General features: G+C 40.4%; 1 protein-coding gene and 2 pseudogenes across 2 annotated transcripts in view; all 3 read right to left on the minus strand.

Moving 5' to 3' along the window:
* Window positions 1-4074: 4074 nt before the first annotated feature.
* Window positions 4075-5043, minus strand: LOC113677143 (uncharacterized; annotated as a pseudogene).
* Window positions 5044-5748: 705 nt separating this feature from the next.
* On the minus strand, window positions 5749-6548 carry LOC149037571 (uncharacterized; annotated as a pseudogene).
* Window positions 6549-11148: 4600 nt separating this feature from the next.
* The window catches only part of LOC113677109 (sperm flagella and cilia-associated protein 2), a 49596-nt gene continuing 36558 nt past the window's right edge, over window positions 11149-24186 (minus strand). Inside the window, exons 39-61 of one of the 2 annotated variants that reach the window (XR_016181199.1) lie at window positions 23928-23994; window positions 23226-23297; window positions 22786-22987; window positions 22035-22266; window positions 21125-21269; window positions 20263-20310; window positions 20019-20190; window positions 19689-19790; window positions 19500-19567; window positions 18703-18773; window positions 18445-18544; window positions 17889-17996; window positions 17389-17466; window positions 17212-17262; window positions 16416-16598; window positions 15880-15972; window positions 14530-14592; window positions 13638-13796; window positions 13111-13170; window positions 12937-13017; window positions 11665-11790; window positions 11346-11450; window positions 11149-11274 (exon numbers count right to left, since the gene is read on the minus strand). Coding sequence is in view for 1 of the 2 variants with exons in the window: in XM_089187868.1 (XP_089043994.1) it covers window positions 11403-11450; window positions 11665-11790; window positions 12937-13017; window positions 13111-13170; window positions 13638-13796; window positions 14530-14592; window positions 15880-15972; window positions 16416-16598; window positions 17212-17262; window positions 17389-17466; window positions 17889-17996; window positions 18445-18544; window positions 18703-18773; window positions 19500-19567; window positions 19689-19790; window positions 20019-20190; window positions 20263-20310; window positions 21125-21269; window positions 22035-22266; window positions 22786-22987; window positions 23226-23297; window positions 23928-23994 (2329 nt within the window). In the remaining variant the exon portion in view is untranslated. Of the gene's footprint in view, window positions 11275-11326; window positions 11451-11664; window positions 11791-12936; window positions 13018-13110; window positions 13171-13637; window positions 13797-14529; window positions 14593-15879; window positions 15973-16415; window positions 16599-17211; window positions 17263-17388; window positions 17467-17888; window positions 17997-18444; window positions 18545-18702; window positions 18774-19499; window positions 19568-19688; window positions 19791-20018; window positions 20191-20262; window positions 20311-21124; window positions 21270-22034; window positions 22267-22785; window positions 22988-23225; window positions 23298-23927; window positions 23995-24186 lie in introns of those variants that run through there. The other variant, XM_089187868.1, reaches the window with a different exon arrangement.

A 24186-nucleotide genomic window follows, 5' to 3' on the forward strand; every position in this document is an offset into this window, starting at 1 on the left:
CTTCCCTAATGTTTTTTTAATCGTTTATTCTATCTATTATTTCTGTCCCTCTATTATTTTCTCTGGGGAAAAAGGAAGACCTTAATGGAAACTTTTTACACAAAATAGAAAAAAAAGATAAAAACGATGATAATAAGAGAAAAGATAGCAAAAACGAAATCCGAATTCTCGGGGAGGAATTACTCAGCCACCAGGCCAGTTCGAAAGTCACTCCTCGTCCGCCAGCTCCAAATTGCATTCGGGGAGTGGTTTTTCGAGGGGTCTTGATGAGGGGCAACTTTGAAGGTTGACGGTTGTTTTTTGTCGATTGGTACAGTTCATGGTGGACCGTTCAATTTCAGGGCCTTTGACGGTTGGCGTCCATTAAAAAGATAGATATCTATGAGTTGATATTGAATTTATCTGTTTTATCAATGTTGTGGTAATATGCATCTTCACGCTTTTAAGATACTCATTCGGTTCGTACCATAGTATCTCAAATACCTTTAGGATACTCCTTCCTTTGAAAGGAACCTTATCATCTCGTACATCTTAGGATCGAGCAGCTGAATGGGACCCTTCAGATCATTTTCATGCAAATTATTATTTCTTTAAACCCTGATAGAATTAACATTTATTCTATTGTGTTTGATCGAGTGATGGGCAAATCAAGGGTGCCCATCCCCAACCCAGCGGGTCACAGGTGGCGGATAGTGAAAGGCCTCCAGTGAAGGTTAGCTCCGAAGTAGAATTCCAGACTCCAAAACAAATTGACCAAAAACACTTGCCCCAACACAGAAGATCCTGTAAAGAAATCGCAAGAAGTTAAAGACACCCTACAAGAAACTACAGCAGAGGTAGCAGGCTTCACTACGCGCAGAAACCAAGATTGGTTTGCTGAGAATGATACCGAAATCTAAAGGCCACTTGATAACAAAGGACTCTGCCATGAACATCTACTTGCCCACCCAAATGATCAAAAAGGCCAAGGTGGATTAAAGAGAAGCGTACAGCAAATTCCAAGCACAGTTGTGGAACATGGAAAACAACTAGTGGATAAATATTGCTGAGAAAACACTACAATTTGCTAACCAAGAAAACACAAGAGCCTTCTAGAAATGTTTTCGTGGAGTGCACGGTCCCACCTTCCAAATACAAGCTCCGTTGGGCTCGTCAGATGGTGCTATCCTGTTTACTGATAAAGAAACCACTCTACAACCCTGTGCTGAACACTAATTATGAGAACCTGTTTGGCGTAGAGAGAGTGGTAGAAGAGTCTTCAATAGAAAACATCCCACAACAAGAGCCGAAGACGGACCTTGACAATCCACCAACAAGGGAAGAAATTAACACAAACTCTAGGTCAACAAAACAGGTGATATAGATGGAATCCCCGCAGAGGTGTATAAACATGGAAGAGATTTCGGCTCCACTACGCAGTACAACATGAATTAGAAAAACCATTAGGTTTATTATGGCTGTTCCGGCCGAGCACCGCACATATAATAATACGTTATACAACAACCTCTGTTACATTCAAACATGTGCTGGAAAAACAAGAACAGAGCTGAGCGACAGTTTACACGGGATACTGTCAGAACAGAGGCCAGAAAAAACCTGCCGGAGAAAACCCCAATAGGGGGAAAAAACTCCGCAGGAAATCTGGGTAGGATTTGAAAAGCCCATCCTAGGAAGGCTACACGGCTGGAAGGTCTCTGCCCTTATTTACTAAATATGTATTCCAACAAAGCACGGAAAACTCTAAATAATTTTAGGAAACGCAAACAAGCTAAGAAACCCCAGCGAAACTAGTAAATCAAATGTATACTAAAAAGTAACGTGAGCGAGACGAGGTGTCGGCCTAAAAATCTTTCCTACGTGATAAACATCCCTTTTGTAGGCCCATGCTGCACTTCAACTTCCCCAGTCCCCACTGCTCCCGTGCCGCAGAAATATTTAATTTCCAGCTAATTCGTATCCACTCAACGCCGGAAATTCCATACGTCATCATTGAATAACTTAAAGACCTCTTCACAGCCTGTAGGACATAAGGTGTTGTGTCAGACGAACTCCGTGTTGCAGTAATTGTCTCTTTATACAAAAGCAAGGGAGAAACGTCGGACTGCAGCAACTACAGGAGTATCATACTTCTTTCCGTCGCTAGTAAAATATTTGCCACAGTTCTCCTGGAAAGGCTCATACCAGTCACAGCTGAAGACAGCCTCCAGGAAGGTCAATGCAGTTTCAGAGCAAATAGAGGTACAGCAGATATAATCTTTGCGCTGAGGACAGACTCAAAAGAAATGCCGAGAACAAAACATGGCCCCTATATGTAGTCTTCGTCGATCTAGCAAAGGCCTTTGACACAGTCAGTCAAAACGGACTCTGGAAAATACTGAAGAATTGGGCTGTCCTCCAAAATTCCTAAACATCTTGCTCCAGGTATATGAAGGACAGAAAGGTACCATAAAGTAGGGCGGAGACTACTCTGAACCTTTTCCTATTGATAACAGAGTGAAGCAGGGCTGCGTTCTAGCCCCAACATTGTTTGCCATATTTTTCAGCATGATGCTTAGGGAAGCAAAGGAAGATCTAAATGAGAGGATCTATATAAAATTCACGACAGATGGTAGCATCTTTAATCTACGCCGACTTCTGGCTCGTACAAAGACCTTAGAAGTAGTCATCCTTGACCTGCTATTTTCGGATGACCGCACCCTCCTTGCTCACACGGAAGAACCCCTTCAGGCATTGTCAGCTTGAAGAAGGCAGAAGTACTCCATCAACCGAAAAAGAGGTCTCTGTACATAGCTCCCAATATCCACATTGATGGACATCCACTTAAAATGGTACTAGTAGAGCAATTCACGTACCTCGGAAGCATCATCACGAAGGATGTAACATCAGCAAAAGATGTAGAGAACAGGATGTGAAAAGCTAGTAGCGCATTTGGTTGTCTCTCTTCGCTTCCCCACCAAGATTCTGGTATATAAGGCTGTTGTAATCAATACCCTTCTGTGCGGCGTCAACACATGGGTACTGTACAGAAAGCAAATCAAACTCCTAGAACAGTTTCACCGACGCTGCCTTTTCTCCATCATGAACATTAGATGGAAGGACTACAGAATCAACAATGCAGTCTTTGAAAATGTCAATCTTCCCAGTATGAAGGCCACGTTGATGCTGAGACAGCTACGATGATCTGGCCATGTCTCCCGTACGCCTGATACACGAATCCCAAAGGCAATCTTCTATGGGGAGCAGAAAGGGAACGAGACAGAAGGGTTCCAAGAAAACGCTGGAAAAACTAACTGAAGGGCCAGTTAACTCTGGTTGGTATCAACTCAAAAAATTGGGAACAGCTTGCAGAGAACCATGTAGCAAGGCGATCAGCAACAAGAAGAGCAGCGCAAGATTTTGAGATCTCGAGACGAGAGGAAGTAGAGGAAGTAGAAGAGAGGAGGAGACGACGAAGGGAAGCACAAGAGCAAGGATCCAACAGGACCTACCCTCTTGGGCCCCCAGATGTCCTAGGATCTGGCTATCAAGAATGGGATTGATAAGTCATCTGAGGGCGTGCCCCCCTCCCCTGGCTGGACCCCTCCACAACTGATCTTCGGAGACGAAGAAATGCCATCATCATCATTATCGTGTTTAATTAGGTGAACATGCCTACCTAAAATACAAAAGGAGATTGGGATGACCCTTGATGAAACCATGTTGAAATGACATGATTGGTAGTTTATCCTGAGTAAATCATGGCTTCATACTTCCCAAGGTGCGTACCGATGGTCCCCTTACAACCAATGCTCCCATCCTTATGTAGCGTTTGTCCTTCCCTAATTTATAGCAAACTTTGATTGCTTCCGTAAAGACTAAAAAGACCAGCACCCTTGACTGTTTTACGTTTTATTTCTCGACAACGTTTCTTTCTTGTCATGTAACTCTATTTTCCCCTTTTACTTCTCTTCTCAATAGCTTCTAGTCTCGTTTTTACAATGTGACCGGTGGCACCTGAAAGCGCTCCGGCTGCTACTGCTTTACCACCAGCTATCAAAGCTAGAAAAAGAGCTGCCAAGGGTAACAATCCTCCTTTCTGTGATTTATTTCTACTCATTTTTTTCTTTGCTAGTCGTTTTCTACTTTTCAACTTTGTCATCGTTTTCGTCTTCCGGGGCGATAGTAATTGACGTTGTCTTTTATACCTTCTAAGCTCTGTTTCACCAAGAGTCTACAAAAAGCATCAAAGGTGGGAGCAGAACCTGACAAAAACATGCTCATGCCTTCTGCTATTTTATCTGTGGTGGACGGTCCACCATTTAAACTCCTTTTCGTTGTTCTCACAGGTGCACCTCCTCACTGCTTTCTCCATGATATCCATCTTCTTTCTTTAGTTCTCATGATTTTTCAGTTCTTTACTCCATTGTATTCTCGGGTAAAATATAACAGCACATGCAACCTTCCTCTTTTAATAGCTGACTGGACAGTCGAAATCATCGTGATCCAGGGTTGAAGATCCGAATGGTCTTTCAGTAGTTTTCCTGTACACATTCATCACTTCTTGCCACTTATGAGGAAAAGCTTGCGATGATACATTCCTCATCCCCAATTGATTCCTAGGATTCCTGAAGGTCACAATGTGATGGGAATTTCTTGAAATACTCTTGAAATATTTTCCGGGTAGAAACATATCTTGGCGCAAGCACACGACAGTAATGTTCCGATGATGAGAATGTTTGGTGAACAAGTCTAAAACTTCTTTATCGTTTCCCCCTTCGACCATAAGATCGTCCAACACCAGTAAGCCACCTTTTGGGGACCACGTTTTCAATTGTTTAAGGGTCTGGCACACCTTCACGAAAATTATTTTTGATTTTCTCAAAAAGGAAAACTTAGCTTCCTATCTTCCATAACAATACACCACTATTAGGGGAATGTCTACAAACAACTCATCTATATGATCAGTCAAGACAGATTGTGTAAAACAAGTTTTACCACACCCAGAGTACCAACCGCTAGAATGCTGGAAGGTGTCTTGCCCTGAAACATTTTTGTCCTTTCCATTTTTCTCCGATCAAATGTGTTTCCCCAAATATCACAGACAGTTTTATAACATAGTTTTGACCGGGCGGATGGGAATGGAACCCCGTTCTCCCAAGTGACCCTTGTACTATCGAGCCTTTTCAAATATACACGGGTAGGGGTGGAACCTACAGCCTCGATGAATGAAACACCCTACTCTAGCCGACTAAACTACCAGCTTTACCCAATGAGCGCAACACAAACATTTGAGTTTTAACAATCATGCTTATTGAAGTACAAAAACCGATACACCTAATGTCGAATGTCACGTCTTTAAGTCTATTGATGACAATTCTTTTGACTGCTGTGAAACCGTACTTCAGCCTCCATTTCAGTTTCTATAAACTGTTTGACATCTGACCTACTTTAAGGTTGTTACATACGTAATTGTGTTCCGAAACTGTTTCGATAATTCCTGCATCGTTTGACCCATGGCACTTTCTCTCAAAATCTTTATTGCATAGTCTCCACAACTCTGACTAAACAAAGATTGCAGACTGATGGCGTTCATAACAACGTATTTCCGATGTTTCTTCATCCATTCAATTAAGGGTTGAGTAGCTTGGTATACCTCGAAGGATAAGGTATAACTATCTATTACCTCACAGGTCTTGCTATATGTCCATAGGCCTGTCCAACGTCTACCAGGCATGCTATGGGAATTTGTATTCATGATATAACCCACTTAGTGTTGTTTCTGGGGTCTGTTAGGTAATTTGTCGCAGGGAACAGTTCCTTTAAATGAGGCAACAACACAGAGTCGTGCCTTGCCCTATATAAAAAAAACTACACGTTGTTCATGGTAATGTTTTCTATTTCTTTAATTTCCAGTGATATCGTGCAACATGGCTCGATTAAAATCGATTTCCAACAAGTTTTCAAATTCAGCATAGACTAAGACTACCATGTTATGAGCTTGTGGAGCACTTAACACTTCTATTTGTAGTTCGCCACTTTGTCTTGGATCCATGGCAGGGCAATCCACACATCCACTAGGCACATTGGCAATGGCAAACAATGTGCAATTCTTTGCATATCCCCAGTCTTGGAATCTGATCATGTTTCCCCTTTGACTAAACATCCTGTTGCTTGCAAAAATCGGTAATTATCTGTCATGTCTCTCTCTTAATTATTACTGTTCAATTACAAGGGTTGAAACGAATACTCTTCACCTCCAAAATATTGAAGGATGGAGTTAGTACCTTTCTTTTGGAACACAAAGGGATTAGAGGCGTAGTTATCATGAAAGGCTCTAGCATTTACTAAGCGAGTGACGATCCTGTTTAGAATCTGTATTGGAAAGGATTGTCGATTTGTAGACGCCATAGACCAGCTTGGGATGGGTAATCCCTAATTTCAGTCCTCAAGGTGGGATACACAGCAATTTGATGTTTGGTGTTAATTGTGGCCATTAATCCTCTAAACACATCATCGTTGAGTCGGAGAAGGCAGAGGTACATGCGTATTTTGATATCATCAGGCTCTATTCAACTCTTTGAGATAGTATCAGTCTTTTCAGCATCCAAGAAGAGTTCAGGATCATTAAGATTAAACTGAATATTGAATTCAATTCGTCACTGGGAAGTTTTAATGTTTTTCATTTTTGTGTTCTAATTCCAGGGCTTTGTCTTGATTAGATTAGTTTAATGTTTCGAGATTACGCAGGCCTTATACTATTCATTCTCCCGAGATATTCCCGAGTCGTCCAGATAATGATGCTCGTTAGGTACTGTAATCCTGGGGGTGAACAATTTTTTGTTGGAGTACTGCATTCTTTGGCTAGTTGATTTCCAAACACGCATCTCGCGCATCTGTTTTTAACCGATCGAGGTATCAAAAGGCCTCCATGTGACTCAAATGGTGACATACAAGTGGTTAATTACCTCGTGCATAAGAAATAAGTTCGAGAATGGTGTGTTCTGAAGCCACTGAATTCTGAGTGCGAGCAAGCTGTATATCTCCTTCGCGTTCTTTAATCCTCTCTAATTCTTCTCACAATTGTGACAAGCTGAAGTAAATGAGAATTATTACAATTGTCAACTTGGTGCTACTGCCTTGATGAAACTTTAGATTCTCAGGCATAACAAACAAAAGGTGTGGGTCTTTATTTGGGAGGATTACTATCAGATCTTGATTGTTCAAGAATGCGGCTCATACTAAATTGATTCATCTGTGGCATTGCGAAAAAACCCAAAGAACAGCCGCAGCCACTGGAATTTTAATCGTAGGCCTTAGGAGTCAGTCGTTGCCTAAATAAATGCAATTTCTCTTTCATGTGTAATACAAGCATACAAATAAACTAATTTATTGTTTTCCAAATGTGTTGCTTAAAATTTTCATTATCCTCGATATGTGTGCTGATTCTAAAAACACGAATTCAATGAAGGAAAATTTCATGAAGTAAATACTTACAGTTCACTAAAGAGCCAACAGTCCCGACAAAAAAGATTTCGATGGAATTCGAATAAGACCTGATCAAGGGGGACAGTTCCTTATAGTTGACTTACAGTTAGGCTTCGCCTGTAATGTAGCTCAGGAAGGATTCCACATACTACGAGGTCTTCTACTGCGTGAGAATTACAAGTGCCACTTAGCGAACACGTGAGCACGTGTCCACTTAGTGGAGACCAACTTTGGAGTTAATGCTGAAGATAACAGTAAGGACTTATTAAACTAACGTCCATTCAAACTGGGTGTCCGTCAAATATAAAATTCCATGAAGCGCAGATGTAAAATCAATAGCTTTGTAAAGCACATACATTGAAATAAAGGAGTGGTCATTGGCTCATAATTTCTTCGAGTCTGTATTTTTGATTGACTTTCTCTTCTACCATTTTTCTTTAGCTTTTATATCTAACAGATTAATGTTATGTAACATCATAGCGGAATCCAGAACTAGGATACCTTACATGGGGTAAGCACACGTGAGGTCTACACATTATAGTAAGACTTCATTGGAGTTTCAAATGTACATTGTAACAAAACCTTGTTTATCGCCCTGTCATCTCGTCAGTGCGATGTTATCTTGCCCCGGACCCCCCACCATTAAAGAAATGTAGCATGATAAAAAAAATTATATTAGACTTCCGACACGTCCTCATGTCTGAGTAAATGAAAAAACCCAACAAGCACAGCGGCATGCACGTAAATAGCAAAGCTTAGAGTTAGGGTTGACACATAAGATCTTTGAGGGAGGACCTAGAAAGAACCAACCCATAAAAAGTCCGTAAGAGCTTATGCGAACAAGGTACAGTAAATTAATAAGAGTGTTCTTCGACCTTTCGTCTTAAAGAGGTATAACATGCTATCACGGCCAACTGCGTGATGTCCATGCAAAACTGGACGTTATCTGCACAATCTTTCCGTCCGGCTGTCAGTTAAGCTGGTAAATCCACCTCTGAGAACTACAATCTAAAAAAGTACATGTACAATCAATCATGCCAGTAAGGGTGATAAGACTACGCATCAAACAAAATTAGCTTAAAACTACCAGTTAGGTTAAGAAGTCCACTACTTTGCGCCAAAATGTCCCATATACGCACGTGTACAAATCATGCTAGTCAGGGTAACAAACTTACCAATCAAAACAAAATCAAGCATGCATAAATTTGCCAGTCGAGTTGGGAAGTCTACTACTTTGAACCAAAATACCTCATATGTGCACGAGTACAAATCGTACATACCAGTTAGGCTAATAAGCTTACAATCCAACAAACCTAACATAAAACTGCCAGTAAGGCTGAGAAGTCCACTTCGCTGAACTTAAATCTCAAATATGTACACGTGTACAAATCGTACATGCCAGTTAGGCTGTCCATTTCGTTTTACTCTTTGAGAATTTTTATCTCTGCTCACGTTATAATTACGGGGCTTGGCATGTTCACAAACCTTTGTTTCGTTCTTCTGTTGCTACTTGCCGGCTCTTTTGTTCCGAAATTTCACTTTATATTGACGAAAAAAAAAGCTAAAGATAAGTCCGGGAAATGGTCGGACAATTTGGCTGATGGCGTGAAAGTTTGAGCGCAGCTCTATGCTTTGTACTCTGATAGAGCACGCCCTTTCAGTCAATGACGGCGCGCGTTACATCCAAACTTCGTCATATAATCAAGTAAACCTGGCGTACAAATGCAAATTAGGCTGGAAAGTCCTCTAATTGAACCAAAAGCCCCCTCATGTAAAGGTGTAGAAACGAAACATGCCAGTTATGCTAAAAAAAACTGTCAATAAGGCTACAAAAGCAAGTGCAAATAACATTACGTAAGCAGTCTATAGTTAAAAGCTATGGTACTGATCAATGAGTCACCGAAGTCGAAACACTGAAAAGCAACTTATATAAGACAGTTTAAGACACATGTAAAACACGAAAAAAGAAAAAAGAAATGTTGGATACTCAAGCAGATGGAGCCGAGCAACCGCTAACAATAGAAGAGCGATTAGAACGGAGGCCAGAAAAAAACCTGCCAAAAAAACCCCGATGAGAAAAAAATAGTAAGGAAATCTGGGAAAGAACTAAGGCTCTAGCTCCAGAAACTATAAGCCCATCCTGACTATTCCTTGTGCCCGTGATGCACCGGTGTGGTACCCAGGTCGTGAAGTCTCTCTTGCTGACAAAACATTTATTTCAGCCTTCTTCGCAAGCTCATTCGTCAGAAATAGCATTTTTATTTCTTGCAGATTAACCGAACCACGCGCAGGTGTTTGCAAACAATATCCCGTGCAAATGTGGCAATTATACACCAGAGAAACCGGGAGAGCGATGAAAAAGAGAATTAAAGAAACAGGAAAGAGACATATGCCGCCACAGAGCGCCAATGAAACAGGAAACGTTAGTTTGGGACCAGGTCGTGACTTTCACTGGTACACGCGTAGGATTAAAGAAAGTCAAGAAGCCATCCAATAAGACTCCATCTTAATAACATCAATGGAGATAACGGAATAAATCATGGGTGCACACTATGAAAAAAACAAAAGAGCCATTCGGTAACGAGGGTACAATATCAAATACTTGAAACGATGTAACGAGGATCCAAATGCACCAATAACAGCGCGCCACAACACATCACTAACAACAAACTAATGAGCTATAAACAGCGAAAAGTAAATTTTCGACCTCGTTACCTCACGAACACTTGCAGTATAGCAGGCGAATCGTCACGATCAAAACACGATTGAATCTTACATGGTGAGGCAAACGATGAAACTTTCATTTATCTATCAAACCTCAATGAAAAACAACATTTCCTATGACTACTTTTCACCTCTCAATAGTTTCATCTTCAGAGACATATTGCCGGTAATTATTGAATCTCCTACTTCTAATCAGTTTAAACGATCGGACTGTAAACACTGGTCAGTTAGGTTACTCATTCCGTCGGTACCCTTTAAAGAATTCAATGCAGCTCAAAATTTGCCTGAGTCCGTTTTAGTCGAGGCACCTCTCCGAGTATGGTTATGACTCAAAACAACTTCACGTCTTTCAAAAATTGGTTGAATTACTGATGAAGCTCGCCAATTACTTTTAAACGTCATCATGATTTTGTGGGGGAAAGTGTTGCACATGGTCACCTCAAAAACGAAATCTTCCCTCACTCCTTCCTTTTTCCTATACCGATTCCCACAATACCCTCATCAATGGTTGGTATCCTCTATTTTTTTTTTTCAGTGCACGATTTTCTACTCCGCAGGCAATATCAAGTACCTGAACGGTCTGGCCTGTTAAGTCTGCAATGAATTGTACCAAACTGTTTCGTTTGTGCTGGAGTTGACTATTAAGCCGGCACGGGGTATCCTCCTGTGATTCTGTTTTCTTTAATTCTTTGCGTTAACGGGTGACAAGTTTTGGTATTCCAAAGCGTACAATAAATCCGTAGACATGGACTGAAAATTAAGAAATGTTATACCAACTTATAGTTTAATGCATACCAGACGAGAACGAATAAAACAAAGATGGATGGTCAATATCTCATCACCAGCTAAGTGTCCCCATTTTAAACCACAGATTGAGTAGCACATAGCGACTAGATGGGATTTGCTTCTGAGCAACATAATGGAAACTTTACTTGAATTTCGCCCAGACAGACCACTGTGCAACATTCAAAACTATTTATTACACACAAGAAATAAATCGTTACAAGGTAAGTTAGTGTATGCAAGCTTCCCGAACATCTTAAACTCACAAAGGAACTCAAATATGCGTGTGAAATGTTTCACAAGGTCACTTTGAAAATGAATAAGTACATAAACTCACAAAGGAACTCAAATATGCGTGTGAAATGTTTCACAAGGTCACTTTGAAAATGAATAAGTACACAGACTTGGAAAATTGTGCGTGTCGTCAAACACTATTCAAATGCATCAACTGAAGAACTCTTGAAAGAATTTCGAAGATCCTATGGGAAAAAAAAAAGATAAATAAAAAATTACTTAACATAAAACCTTTCATTTATTTCAGCCCCCAGAATTTGACTCTAACTTGTAAGTTCGTTGAAAAGTCCTCGCTTATTTTGTGCTGTGTTGATAATTTGAAATCCTAAAAATCTCAGATAAATGTAACTCATCTCAAACATTGCTCTATAAAAGAAATTATTCGAAAGTAAAATTTACCAATGTTTTAAACCGCTGGCACATATGCATGCAGTCCTGTATAATAGGATGCTGGTATAAGAGGTGGAATGGAACGGCTTCTGTTTCCTCGGCACCAAGTTCCACAAACACACCTGCCAAACGTTCCTGTTATAAATAATAAAAATAGTAAAAATAAAAACTTCAAGATCTTCTTCTAAGAAATGTGAGAACAAAGATAAATTTAAAGGTAATTTTGGTTTTATCAGTTGAGTTGATAATATCGATGGCCACCGTTAACAGTTTCAAAGCTGAAGTTTTGGGCGTTGGACCTTCGTCAGAGCGAATGGGGGAATTGTAGGTTGTGTGTGAGTTTTACATGCAGGAAATGGACCTACATTATTGGTGGGAACATGATGACGAGAATTTTCAAGAATTGTGCGGCTTTCCGAACTGCAATTCCCTTTTATCATTTTCTTAGACTTAGTTGTAGTGATGACCCTGGTTTTTTCGACGAGTCAGAGGCAATGGTCCAGTTTTCCGAAAAACGTGGCTATCCTGTTTCAGTCAGTCAAGCGGGCCACCACCGCGCCCAACAAATTGATCGACAGTCAGCACTACAAACGGAACAGAAGGAAAATACCGATCGCAATCCATTCACTCGCACATTTCACCCTTACAACCACGTAGTTCAATCATCATTCCTTAAAACTTTAAATTACTTTATAATGATTCAGAGACTGGTACTGTCTTTTCGAAACCTCCACTTATTTCATTGAAACGTTACAAAAAGATAGGCATCTATGTGGTCAGAAGTTCATCACAAACTAATAACCAACCCAGAACTTTCCAATGCGCTCGCCCACGATGCAAAACCTGTCCTTTCATTCATAAAGTTGAGAAAATATTGATCCAAAGCATCCATTAAGATTACTGATCACTTCACGTGCATCTCCATCAAAGTCATCTCTAGCATACCCTGCACTATGTGCAAAAAGATATTCTTGGTAAAACAGATAGCCGACTAGGTGTCCTATTCCGAGAACACCTTCGTGACGTAGAGAGGAATAACATGGACGCATCCAAACCAGTTGCCACACACGTTAATCTTTCTGATCATTCTAAGCAGCACATGGTAGTCTGCGGCCTTTCCTTACAAATGGGCAGTTTGGAAAGCCGCAAAACTTTTGAACAACAATTTATCTATCAAATCGGCACCCTTAATGCCCACGGTATCAACGAACGCTTGGCATTAAAAAAATTTACTCCTGTTCATTGGAAACATAATGACAACCTCAGTTTTTACTCTCTTACCTTCGCAAATGTATCGTCTGGGTCAGCCGTAACATTAAGGCGATATGTATCTTCCCGATGCCCTTCACCATGATGAAAAACCTGCCAATGGAGACAAAATTAAGCAAAATGATTGAAAAAAGATTGGAACAAACCTGACTCTGATTCATGAGTGAAAAAAGCAAGGGATGGTACCTTCATTAGGTTGTCCAGTGTCACAAGTGAGTTCATTTCAGGTGGTGGTGAAGTGGGTTCCTGGGATACAAGTCAATTTCATTAATAATTGTGCTTACTGTTCACCGCCCTGGTACTCAGCACGTGGACGAGGAAAGATTGTTAACTGGAACCAAAACCTTAACTATCGCTATAGCTTTGAATAGGAAGCTTGCGTGCAAAATCGAGAGAATGACCGAGAAAATCAACCGTAATAAGTCGTTTGGATACCGTTGATAAGTGCATTTTACATCTGCGAAACAGTGAAAATGTTATAACATTTACTTTGTCTGCCTATATAATTTTCTGTAATAACTTCTTTGAATGTTATGATTGCACTTTTCAGTCCTAAAATAAGTCCTAAATAATATTTTTTGTTATCTTGTTCTTCTTCTTTCCTGTTTAACAGAGAAGAACATAGGAAATGCCCCACGTATGAATTAAATCCCATTCGCGCTTGAGAATGATTCCGTTCATAGATCATTTATACTTAGTGATGTTTTACAGACCTGGATTTGTGGGACACTGACGTCACCGCCATATTCTTCCGTCATTGGTTGAGGGAGATGAACTAAAGACTTGCTGGACGGCATTGGTTGGTTTGCAACAAGGCTCAGTCCTCGAAGAAAACCCTCTAAGGGGTCTGGGTCAACAGCAAAGTACAACAGCTGTTTGAAAAAGACGGGAAAACATTGGAATGGTCATGTTCAGTTTCCAAGTTTTGTGAGTTTCACAGTATGACATATCCTCATCAAAATTTTCCGACAGATAAAAATATAAATATCCGGCCGGAAAAGGACACCAGAATTCATCATGTTTCATCAAAAGAAAACGGGCTAATATGCAAAGCAAAGGACCCTTTTTACTCGCAAACTTTTTTTCCTGTTTCAAACGACAGCCTTTCCAAATATTTATTAAATATCATGGGGAATATCGCGATATAGGTGAGGTGAGGCGTGTGTGGCCCAGTGGTCAGAGCGCTGGACTCTGGGTCGGACGGCCCAGGTTCGAGTCCTGGATGGGGCACTACGTTGTGGCCTTAAGCAAGTCGCTTCACTCACCTTGCTTCGTCTTCTCGGATAAGACGTTTAGCCGGAGGTCCCGTCTCCTGCAGGGTTTGGGGTAGGAGACGTTAATTTCCCACGCACGAGATTACTGTGTGATGGATGTCCTCCCCTGGGTTGGGTTGGGTGGATAGAAATACACGTACACGTTTAAACGAGTACTTCTGTACTCCTAGGTGTCACGTGTTTAAATAAAGGATTGGATTGGATTGGATTGGATATTGCGATGATGCTTTTTAATCCGCATTTACGGCGCTACCTTAAAGGTTGTAACGAGCCATGAAAGACAAAGCTAAGGATAATATAACCCCATAGTACCCGGTCGACATTCCCTTACCATATCAAGGTAATCCACCGTATGGACGCCATTGTTATGATCTGCAAATATCTGATAAAACGCCTGCAATAAAACAAATCACTGACATTTTTCAGCTATCTAATCATGCCACAAATGAATACAGGAGGTAAGTTTCTAAAGGAACTGTGGTACTGCGACGATTGGAGAGTATAACAGGGTAATTTAGTATTATAAACTGAGTTGATAACGTAGATTAGCCACCGTAAAGAGTTTTAAAGCTGACGTTTCGAGCGTTAGCCCATTTTGTCGAAGCGATTAGAGAAAACTTCAGGACCCAAGAGATCCATTAAGATCACTGATCACTTCACGTGCACCTCCGCCAATGTAATCTACTGCATAACTTGCACTTACTGCAAAAAGTCATACATTCGTGAAACAGGGAGATGACTAAGTGGCCGATTCCGAGAACACCTTAGCGACGTAGAAAGAAATGACAAAGACGCATCCAAAGCGGTCTCTAGACACCTTAATCTCCCTAATCATTCTAGGCCGTATGTGGTAGTTTGCGGCCTTTCCCTACATCTAGGCAATTCGGAAAGCCACAGAATTCTTGAACAAAAACTCATCTTTCAAATCGGCACTCTTAATCCCCACGGTATCAACGACCGCTTTTCGTCGAACTAATTTATTCTTGTCTTCTCGTTACCATAATCTTATCAATAGCGTACCTCCTTTTTCTGCATAAAAACCCAAACACAATTTCTCCAGTCGCTCTCACGAAGGGCTAACGCTCGAAACGTTAGCTCTGCAACTCTTTACGGTGGCTAATTTACGTTATCAACTCTGTTGATAATACTAAATTACCCTATCTAATTATACCTTACATTCAATTAACAATTCAATGTTAAGCTTAAGAATATGAAGAAGAAGCAGTTTTTTTTGGTTCATTTCTGGGCAACCTGTACAAAAGTATTATTTTCTCACAAGAAATGTCTTCCTCTCGCAATTGAATAACACCAAGGGAAGGCCTGTACGGGATTTGAACCCATGACCTCTGCAATATCGGTGCAGTGCTCTACCAACTGAGCTTACAAGTAAACTGGGAACTGGTCACTATGTTGGTCCCAAAGAAACCAATGAAGTGATGAATAAATGATCGTGAACATATCATTGAAAATCATATATGTTCATTACTGCGAAGATCTCTTTCATATTCACGTCTTTATCCGCAGTTCGCATTCATGATTTTCACATATTTACAGTCAGTAGGTAACTTCGTTGCATAATTTAGTGCTCGCTTGAGTAATCCACTTACTCAACTCACCACATAAAATGGTGCACACTGCAATCATATAAACCACCTTTTAAAAACAAACTTGTTAAACTTACATTCTTTAGCTTGCCTAGTCTGTCAAATGCAGGAGACTCATCCGGGTCTTGAGGATTTTCAAGCTCTTGTTGCCCTGAGAACCAAAGTCCTACCTACTCACACGTGAGAACAGAGAACATGTCAGCTGTAGATAGTAAATAACGAGTTACATGAAAAGACCATGTGTTTGTGCGAATGCAACCTTAATGACAGAAACTAACTTAAAAGTTTCTGAAAATCAAATTGTGTTTACGTCCGATACGTTGAACAAGAACAAAGCAAAAGTGTAACCGGAGGGCGAATGGGATCCTAAATCCGACAAAGAAAAGCTCCACCGATACACAGGAAAAATATTTCCTTTGAAATTAATTGAATAACATGCCCTGCATCTATCAGAAAACAAACTTCAATGGAAAGTATCCTTTGTTATGTGCACGTACAGGACAATGCACATGCGCATGACAATGCACAAATGATATCACAAAAATCGATAGTCTTTAAATTACGTAGTCGCAAAAATAACCCTAAGGTATACCACTGCCGGACTTATACAAACCTGTTCAAATTGTTGCTGGGTTAGAGATCCTGACAGTGTAGTGTCTACCTCACGACAATGTTCCAGCGTTAACAACAAATCCATTTTTGATGCTGGGGGCCAGGGCTGCGCGGCCGCCAAAAGAAACCTCCGCCAATCAATAAACTCAGTGTCCAGAGCAAGTAATGAGCACACCTCTTGTAGCTGGTGAGTGAAAATATAAGAAGTCATTTTCCCTGGTATGCAGAAAGATTATGCGAACCTCTGAATACGTCATTCGCACTAATGAAGGGCTGCTGCTCGAGACGTCAGCCTTGAAACTCTTTACGGTGGCTAGTATGTACTTATTGACTGAGCGGGAGGGCCAGACAGGAATATATTTGGCTCGAGATCACGTCGCATCTGGCTAGACCACACTCAGTCAATAAGCATTTTATCATATGATCACTGACTAAGTTTGAAACATTCGAAAAGTTTGTATTAACTTAAATAGGACGCGATAGACTTGCGCGCGCGGGAAACCACAAAAAAGACTACAATAAAAACGTTTCCTTTGTTTTTTTTGAGCCTGAACAAGAAACTTATAGTTTATCGAAAACGTAAATTATTTTCTCATTCTTGTTCACTGCTTTTGATCACTTTTTGCAACAATGCTGTACAAGTACAATGCTGTACAAGGGCCGGACGGCTGTTTCCGGACCGGCTCACATCAACTCGTCTGGCACTACACACTTCAGCTATCACAGTGACTATGGTTGTCTATGGGATTGCGCGGTTTGAAAAATGATTGAAATAGTATCAGGGCTATTCAACCCACCTGTTGCTGTGTTATGTTCATCCACGAGTCTGGTAGCAGCTCCATCCCGTGCTGTTGAAATAAAAACAAAAGCAACGTAAATTGGGCGCTTATGTACGCTACTGCTACTATAGTAAGACGAACAGACAAAACAGGCGACAGCACAGAAACATTGGAGGGTATATTTGCAGCACTCACGGTTAAAGCTGTCATATCCATTATGGTGTCACAAAATGCTCGATTGGAAATAACACCACTTGGGGCTGTCTCCAACATCTGCAATGTTGCACACAAATAATACATTGTAAATTAAAAAGAGTTTCTAAAAATAAAAATAAAAAAACATGTCTGTCAGCGTGACTTTCTGGCTTTATGTCTATCTGTATATTTGTTGGTCTATCAATTTCTTTGTCTAACTGTCAGTCTGTCCATCCGACTGTCTGTTTGTCAGTTTGGTTTTCTAACTACTTCTTTGTTTATCAGTCTGTCCAACTGTCTGTTTGTCCGTTTGGTTGTCTAACTATTTCTTTGTCTGTCTGTCTGTCTTTCCGTTCGACTTTCTGTTTGTAATATTGGTTGTCTATCTCTTTCTTTTTCTGTCTGTCTGTCTGTCCGACTATCTGTTTGTCAGTTTGGTTGTCTCTGTTACGTATTTGCCAATCAATCCAAGACATTCAATCAGACAAAAGGTGCAATACCTGTCGATGTAAGTTCAACAGTTGATTCACAGTAAATGTGTCACTCTGAGGCACCTCCGTTGGGCTTGGAGGCGGCGGTGGTGTGGGTGTCTTAAACGTCTTGGTGTCCTTACAAAAGAGACAATAGTAAAGTATGGAAGTAAGAATATAAAGGCAGAGTGGACAATAAGCACATTGACGAGGACGTCATTTAGTACCTACCACAGTAGATGGAAAAGCCATTCATAACTTAACTTCCAATCACAACTTGTTTCACTTGAACCTCAGTAGTGCAGATTGAAAGGTGACTAGGTGTAGTATCCTGTTCTCAAAGTATTTACCCCAAACGAATAAAATCAACTGGAATCAGCAAATTTCCTGTATGGAGCAGTTTCAAGTCCTCTTTTATTCCCTTAGTTTACCTTCACGACAAAGACACAATTTGGCTACATAAACATCCCACGCCTTTACCGCAGATTTTCCAAAGCGATGAGGGGGGGGGGGGGGGGGGTCATTTTCCTTTGACTGATATTTATGACCAAAAAATTGTTTTTGAAAAGCAACATCAGACTCTTACCAGATCGACAACAAAGTCTTTGTCCATCAGAAGACTTTCTTCTTGTAACTTTTCCTCTTTCTCCACTGCAAAACGTATATTCTCTGCCATTTCTTTGATGCTAATACCGAAAAAAAAATCCAGTTAAGAAACGTGTTATGCTGGGCTACTGTGTCATGTCTCGTCTACACCTGGCCTAACATTTTCAGGATTCATTGATATTTTCACCTACCAGTGACCAGCTTGTAATATCTATGAACTTAGAATTTCGACAATCACCTTCCAACTTCTTGCAGGAACCTTTCTCCCAGCCAGTCATACATGTCTTTGTAAGTTGAATCCGCCTTTCCCTGAAATGAAAAGATACATAGGTTTATTTGCGTCTAAAGTCATCAGTAAGCACTTTTCATAAATCAGGTGAACTAGCAGAGCCAGCCTTGTCCTTGAGAAAGTGTTAGACAGGGACGTGCTGAAAAATAGATATAGGAACCTTTAATCAACGTCAACATCCAACACAGCAAACCCGCTGAGAAAAGAAATATTCCAGTTGAGGGAATTTAGTATTCTGTTTCACAGTGAACTATCTTTTCCTCTCCAAACCAACTCTGTCGAGAGAGACATCATCCCCGATAGGGACACATTTACAAATACAAAGAGAGACTTCTCATTTTATGACCGTAATATTCCAAGATACATTGGCAAAAGGAGTGATAGTTATTTTCCATGCAAAACTTGACTCTAAATACAAATTTGTTAATATTATCTTCAATTATTCTCCAAAACGAAAGCAAGTTATTTAGCATACCAAAGAAGTGAACGAATTCGTTAAAAACCAATCCAGAGAAGGAATACTTCGCCCTCGCTTCCAGAAAAAAAAGACGGGGAGTCACGTGACCATAATACCCATTCAAGAGTTATGTGGAATGGTTTGGTTTGCTCTATAAGTGGTCACCCAGAAGTAAAGAAATTCACAACATCACAGAGAGCTTACATCATTACCCGGAATGTAAGAACTGCAGGTGGGATGCATTCAACTCAAAATTAGGCCAACAGCTGTAAAAAGTGTTTACAAGTACCTTAAGTTCCTGTAGAACCGCAATGGCGTGGTTTTTTATCATTTCAAGGCGGGTTTTCAATCCATTGTCTGAAAGACACAAGACTCGATGTTGTTTGTAAAATGAGGGCAAGAAATACAGAAATATATGCACGACAGATGTAAGGCAGACTTAAAAGAAGGTGAGATTGGGGGGATCTGTTCATCTCACCTTCTGAACCAACAGCACCAAGAAATTCCTTTCTTGCTCTCTCCTTTGTTTTCTGCTTGAGCTTCTCTTCTTCAGACTGTCCTTCTTGGTCTTCTGGTGGAGCTAAAAATGATTAGACAAGTAAACAAATTCACTGTTTTCCCTTAGGCTGGAGCTATGTCAATTTACTACGGTATAACAACGTTCCTCTACTCTTCAGTAAAGTAAACTTCAAGAGCCCTGATACAGCGTATTAATACAATAGCTGATAGAGCTTAGGGGTGGGTCTCAATTTTATTCCTTAATTTTGATGCGCTATAAGTTTTCAACAACACCAAACGGTAAACATACGCGGAGGAGGTGTCTCTGTCTTAGACGGTGATCCGCCCTTTCCAGGACTCTTCCGTCCTTTCTTGTCTTTCTTGTCTTTTGCTTTCTTCTGCAACGCTTCTTTCTCCTTTTCTTTTTCAAGCTCGGCCTGTCTTATAGCCTCAGCCTCTTGCTCTGTCTGATCTATCAAGGCCTGTGTGAAAAACAAAAGGATTAGCATAACAGAATCTTATTAACACGCCTAAACTCAGTGACAACTGCTTACCAGTGTGTCGATGATTGTCAGAGCCATTATAAACGCATCAAAGACGAGCTGTCAAAAACAGAGAGCATAAAAGGTTAGTAAAATCAACGGAAAATATAGCAGCAGCATCACTGAGAAAAATTCCTCGAAGAAAGATTATGTTGATATCCATGACTGTCATGACCGATACAAAGGCTTACGAGTTAATATATAGATTTAGCCAAGCCTAAAAGCGGAGCTCGCATTTTTTTTCCCCACACGTCTCAAGGACACAATGCCTTGCCCCAGCCAGGACTAGAACCCGGGTCGTCCGACTCGGAGCCCAGCACACTGACAACTGAACTACTGGACAAAACCGTGGCGTTGGCGTGCCCGCGGTAGAGTTGACCACGCATGTTAAAAGTAGCACCTTGTACGGTCGTAGGGTCGTGCGGTCGTACATCCAAATTTTTTTTGGCTTGATGGGTTACTACTATTTTGTATAATTATGGGGCTACGCTCTGCGAGCTTCGCTAACATTTAGATCTGCTCAACTCATCCCACCATGATCCATATTATGCACCTGTTAAGTTAACGTTTGTTCCTTTCGCTCAGAATACGGAAATGTGCATCCACTTTATATCTATGTATCTTTGATCACAAATCACAAATTTGATCCCAAGACCTAAAATCTACAAATATTAGAAAAAGCAAGTCAAAGAGAGCTTTTATCAAAGCAACATCGGGTAATTTGTTTTTCCACATCATTATGAGCAGGGAATCTTTGTTCACAAATTTGTTGCGCAGACCTAAACTCTCTAAATGTTACAATGAGCCAGCCAAGGAAAGCTTTTAAACAAAGCTACCCCTCAGATATATTAACAGAACTGATGGTTTGTCTCACTTTCTCATCCGGATCTGAAGGAGGCACAGGGGTATCTGGTTTATCAGGGTCAGCGGTTTTGTCCTTCTTCTTGTCACTCTTCTTGTCTTTTCCTTTTCCAGTTCCCGGTTCCCCAGACTTCGGACGGCGAGGAACTAAAGGTATGCTAAAGAGCAAGCAAATGAGGTAAAATTAATCTTCTGGACAATAATCGTGAACAGCATGTTTAATTTCAGTTTATGAGCGCTTTTCATCTATGAGGTCTAGCCGAACTACAACACCTGGTTCATGCCGGCTCAAACTGAAAAGTCAAGTCCTCACGAGTAAAGGCACGAAGTTTGTGTTCTACCATAGTAACAAATGGTGTAATTATTCGGCATCATAGCCTCTAATACTTCTCACACAGATCTCCGCTTGAAAACTGACAAAGTCGAAAGACAAGGCCATCACGGCCAGAACCAATTCTGTGGGACAACTAGAAGTCGGAACCCTTTATTATACAGCTTATTCAAATATGAGAGGAGACCAACAATGACATCATTCCTTTCAGGGTTACAACACGTTTCAATGCAACACCGCACTGCAAAACAAGTAATAATTATTAACTCGCAAATTCACCCCTGATGCGTATGTTTTTTATGCAGCATGGGAATTCTTAAACTCAAAACTCAAACCTTCAAAATAGGCCTACTACCATAACGGTGTTTTGTATCGATAAAAGTTTAACTCATAACCGTCTCATTTAGATCACTTATAAACGGTTGCTATATTCCTTTAGTGCAGGCTTATTTCTGTTTAGATGCATTTTGTATTCATAGAGATAGAAATGTACTAAAAGTTGTTAGGATCCTTAAAATTGTGAAATCCTAATGAAATTACATATATGCACAGAGAAGCATGATGATTGCTGCCATATCCACAGCACAGTTACCGAGGCTTTTGTTCCTCCTCCGGTGCTTCTGAAGGTTCAGGAGTCTTTGAACTCTTATCTCTGTCTTTTTTACCAGATGGACTTTTGACCTCAGTCTTTTCGGTGGCTGCTAAGTTGGTTACACTTTCACTTCCCCCAGACTTGGATGATGCAGACTGTGGTCTTACAGTCAGTGGTAGTTCAACAAGTGGTAAGCGCGCGTAGTCTGTGATAACTTCTGATGGAATTTTACCTGTTGATGAAATAGGGGGAAACCATTTGTGAAAAGCAATATTATCTGAAAGAAACAGCACTCTCAAGTCGTAACAACGAAACAAAAAATCCCCGAAGGAGAGAATTTTAACAATCAGGAAGGATGTTTGAGCACTATCCATCGAGCCAAAGGTCTCGAAATCTCCGGTTAGAAATCAAAGGAAACAGGAAAAATTTTAATAACAGATTCCAAGAATGTATATTTGTGGAAATTGTCCATTACATTAGCGACAACTTTCGCCATGCAGATTAGCTTCCTTCACTTGAGACACAAAATGGCGGTTTATGCTGCACTAAACTGTATCAGTGCGTGACAATTGGCCTTATGCCATCAAATTTGTACAACTTGTTTTATAGACCTTTATTGTTGAACGAACATATTTTGACCCGCACCGCCCAAGTAAGTTGATCTTAAGCAAGGTCTTAGTCAAGTCCATTTTCCTAAAAAAAAATTCCGCTGGAAGGAGAGCGCCCCTGTTTTCAAGTTGGATCTCCTCACCTTCCATACCAACATAATAGTCCCTCAGTAACCGCACTGTATCTTGGTATCTATCGACTTCTGCTTGCATTAGTGTGATGTAAAAGTTTGTGAGAAGACCAAGCCGATCCTCCAGCCAGCCCTCATTCATCACTGATTGACGCTCTTTCTCTGCCAGGTCTTTGCGATTGTCACAGATATCGTTCAAACGATCACAAAGGTCCTGCAGAGAAAAAAAAAACAATTATTTCTTTCTACAGCAAATTAAAAACAAATTACCAAGAGCTCGCCGACGAATCATCTGCAATTTAGATGGTAAAACATTTTGGAAAGTAACACTGCAATTCAGGCTGAGGTTTAAATTCACGCTGAGGACTTTATCTTTGTCCCACACCCGCGACATATTGTTTTAAATATAAATATAAATATTTCCATAAAAGTAAGGGGGAGTGGGTACAAACATCTAGCTGCTGGTGTAGCTCCGCTTTGGTATCCTCGTCTCCTCTCATGTCTTCAGTCACTTCATTGTACGACTGCAAGATCAATCGTACAAGCAACTCTGTTAATGGTTACAATATTAAAATCGCGGTAAGGTTGAGATAATGAAAGTAGCAGTTGGCGATATTCTAAAATTCCAAAAAACAAAACTGCCGATATTTGAGCAGAAGAATCCCAAAACGTGGCATCTAATAGTGCTCCAGGCGTATTACCCATAAGTTACCAAACAAGAAAGATCATTTAGGGTTTACGATTACGGTGCAGAATTTAAGGATTTTATCATCAAGAGGTTGACTGACTAATTCGAAAGAGTAAACAGAAAAGCTGTCTGCTTTTATTTCAGGCACAATACACAGTCCACATGAAAATTGCTTCGAACTCCAGTTAGAAGAAGTTTACTGGAACAAAGGTTAAATAGCAACACATACGTTGCTAGGAAAAAACATTTCAATAATGCCAAAGGCCAGCACCTCTAGGTATGGACCTATCAGGCGTTCAGCCCTTAGTATAGTCTAAATACGACAATTAGAGAGTAGGCCAAGAATAAAACTTCTTGAAAGTGAGACCATGTTTAAGGTGTGTAAAGCATCTTGCAAGACAAAATCCCCCTCTCACTGCTTGTAAATAGTTTTGATTGCCGCTTTTTATTATTTTTTAGAATTTACCTTTTGCCATTGAAGGACATATTCCTGTTTCTCATCTGGCCTCTTCAAAAACGCTACAAAATCTTTTCTGTAAAACGAACCAAATCATCTAATTAACATGGATGGTCAAAAGAACTACAATAGATGAAATGATGAGATGTTTGAGGAACTAAATCACATAAAACGACAGCTAAAATTTCAACAAGGAAAAAATAATCAATAACCAAGCAACAAATCTCTGTTGAAACATGTTCATTTGGAGTAGAAGATGTGGTAGTTG

The sequence above is a fragment of the Pocillopora damicornis genome, chromosome 11 (assembly GCF_964200805.1).
Source record: "Pocillopora damicornis chromosome 11, jaPocDami1.2, whole genome shotgun sequence".
Lineage (NCBI taxonomy): Eukaryota > Metazoa > Cnidaria > Anthozoa > Scleractinia > Pocilloporidae > Pocillopora > Pocillopora damicornis.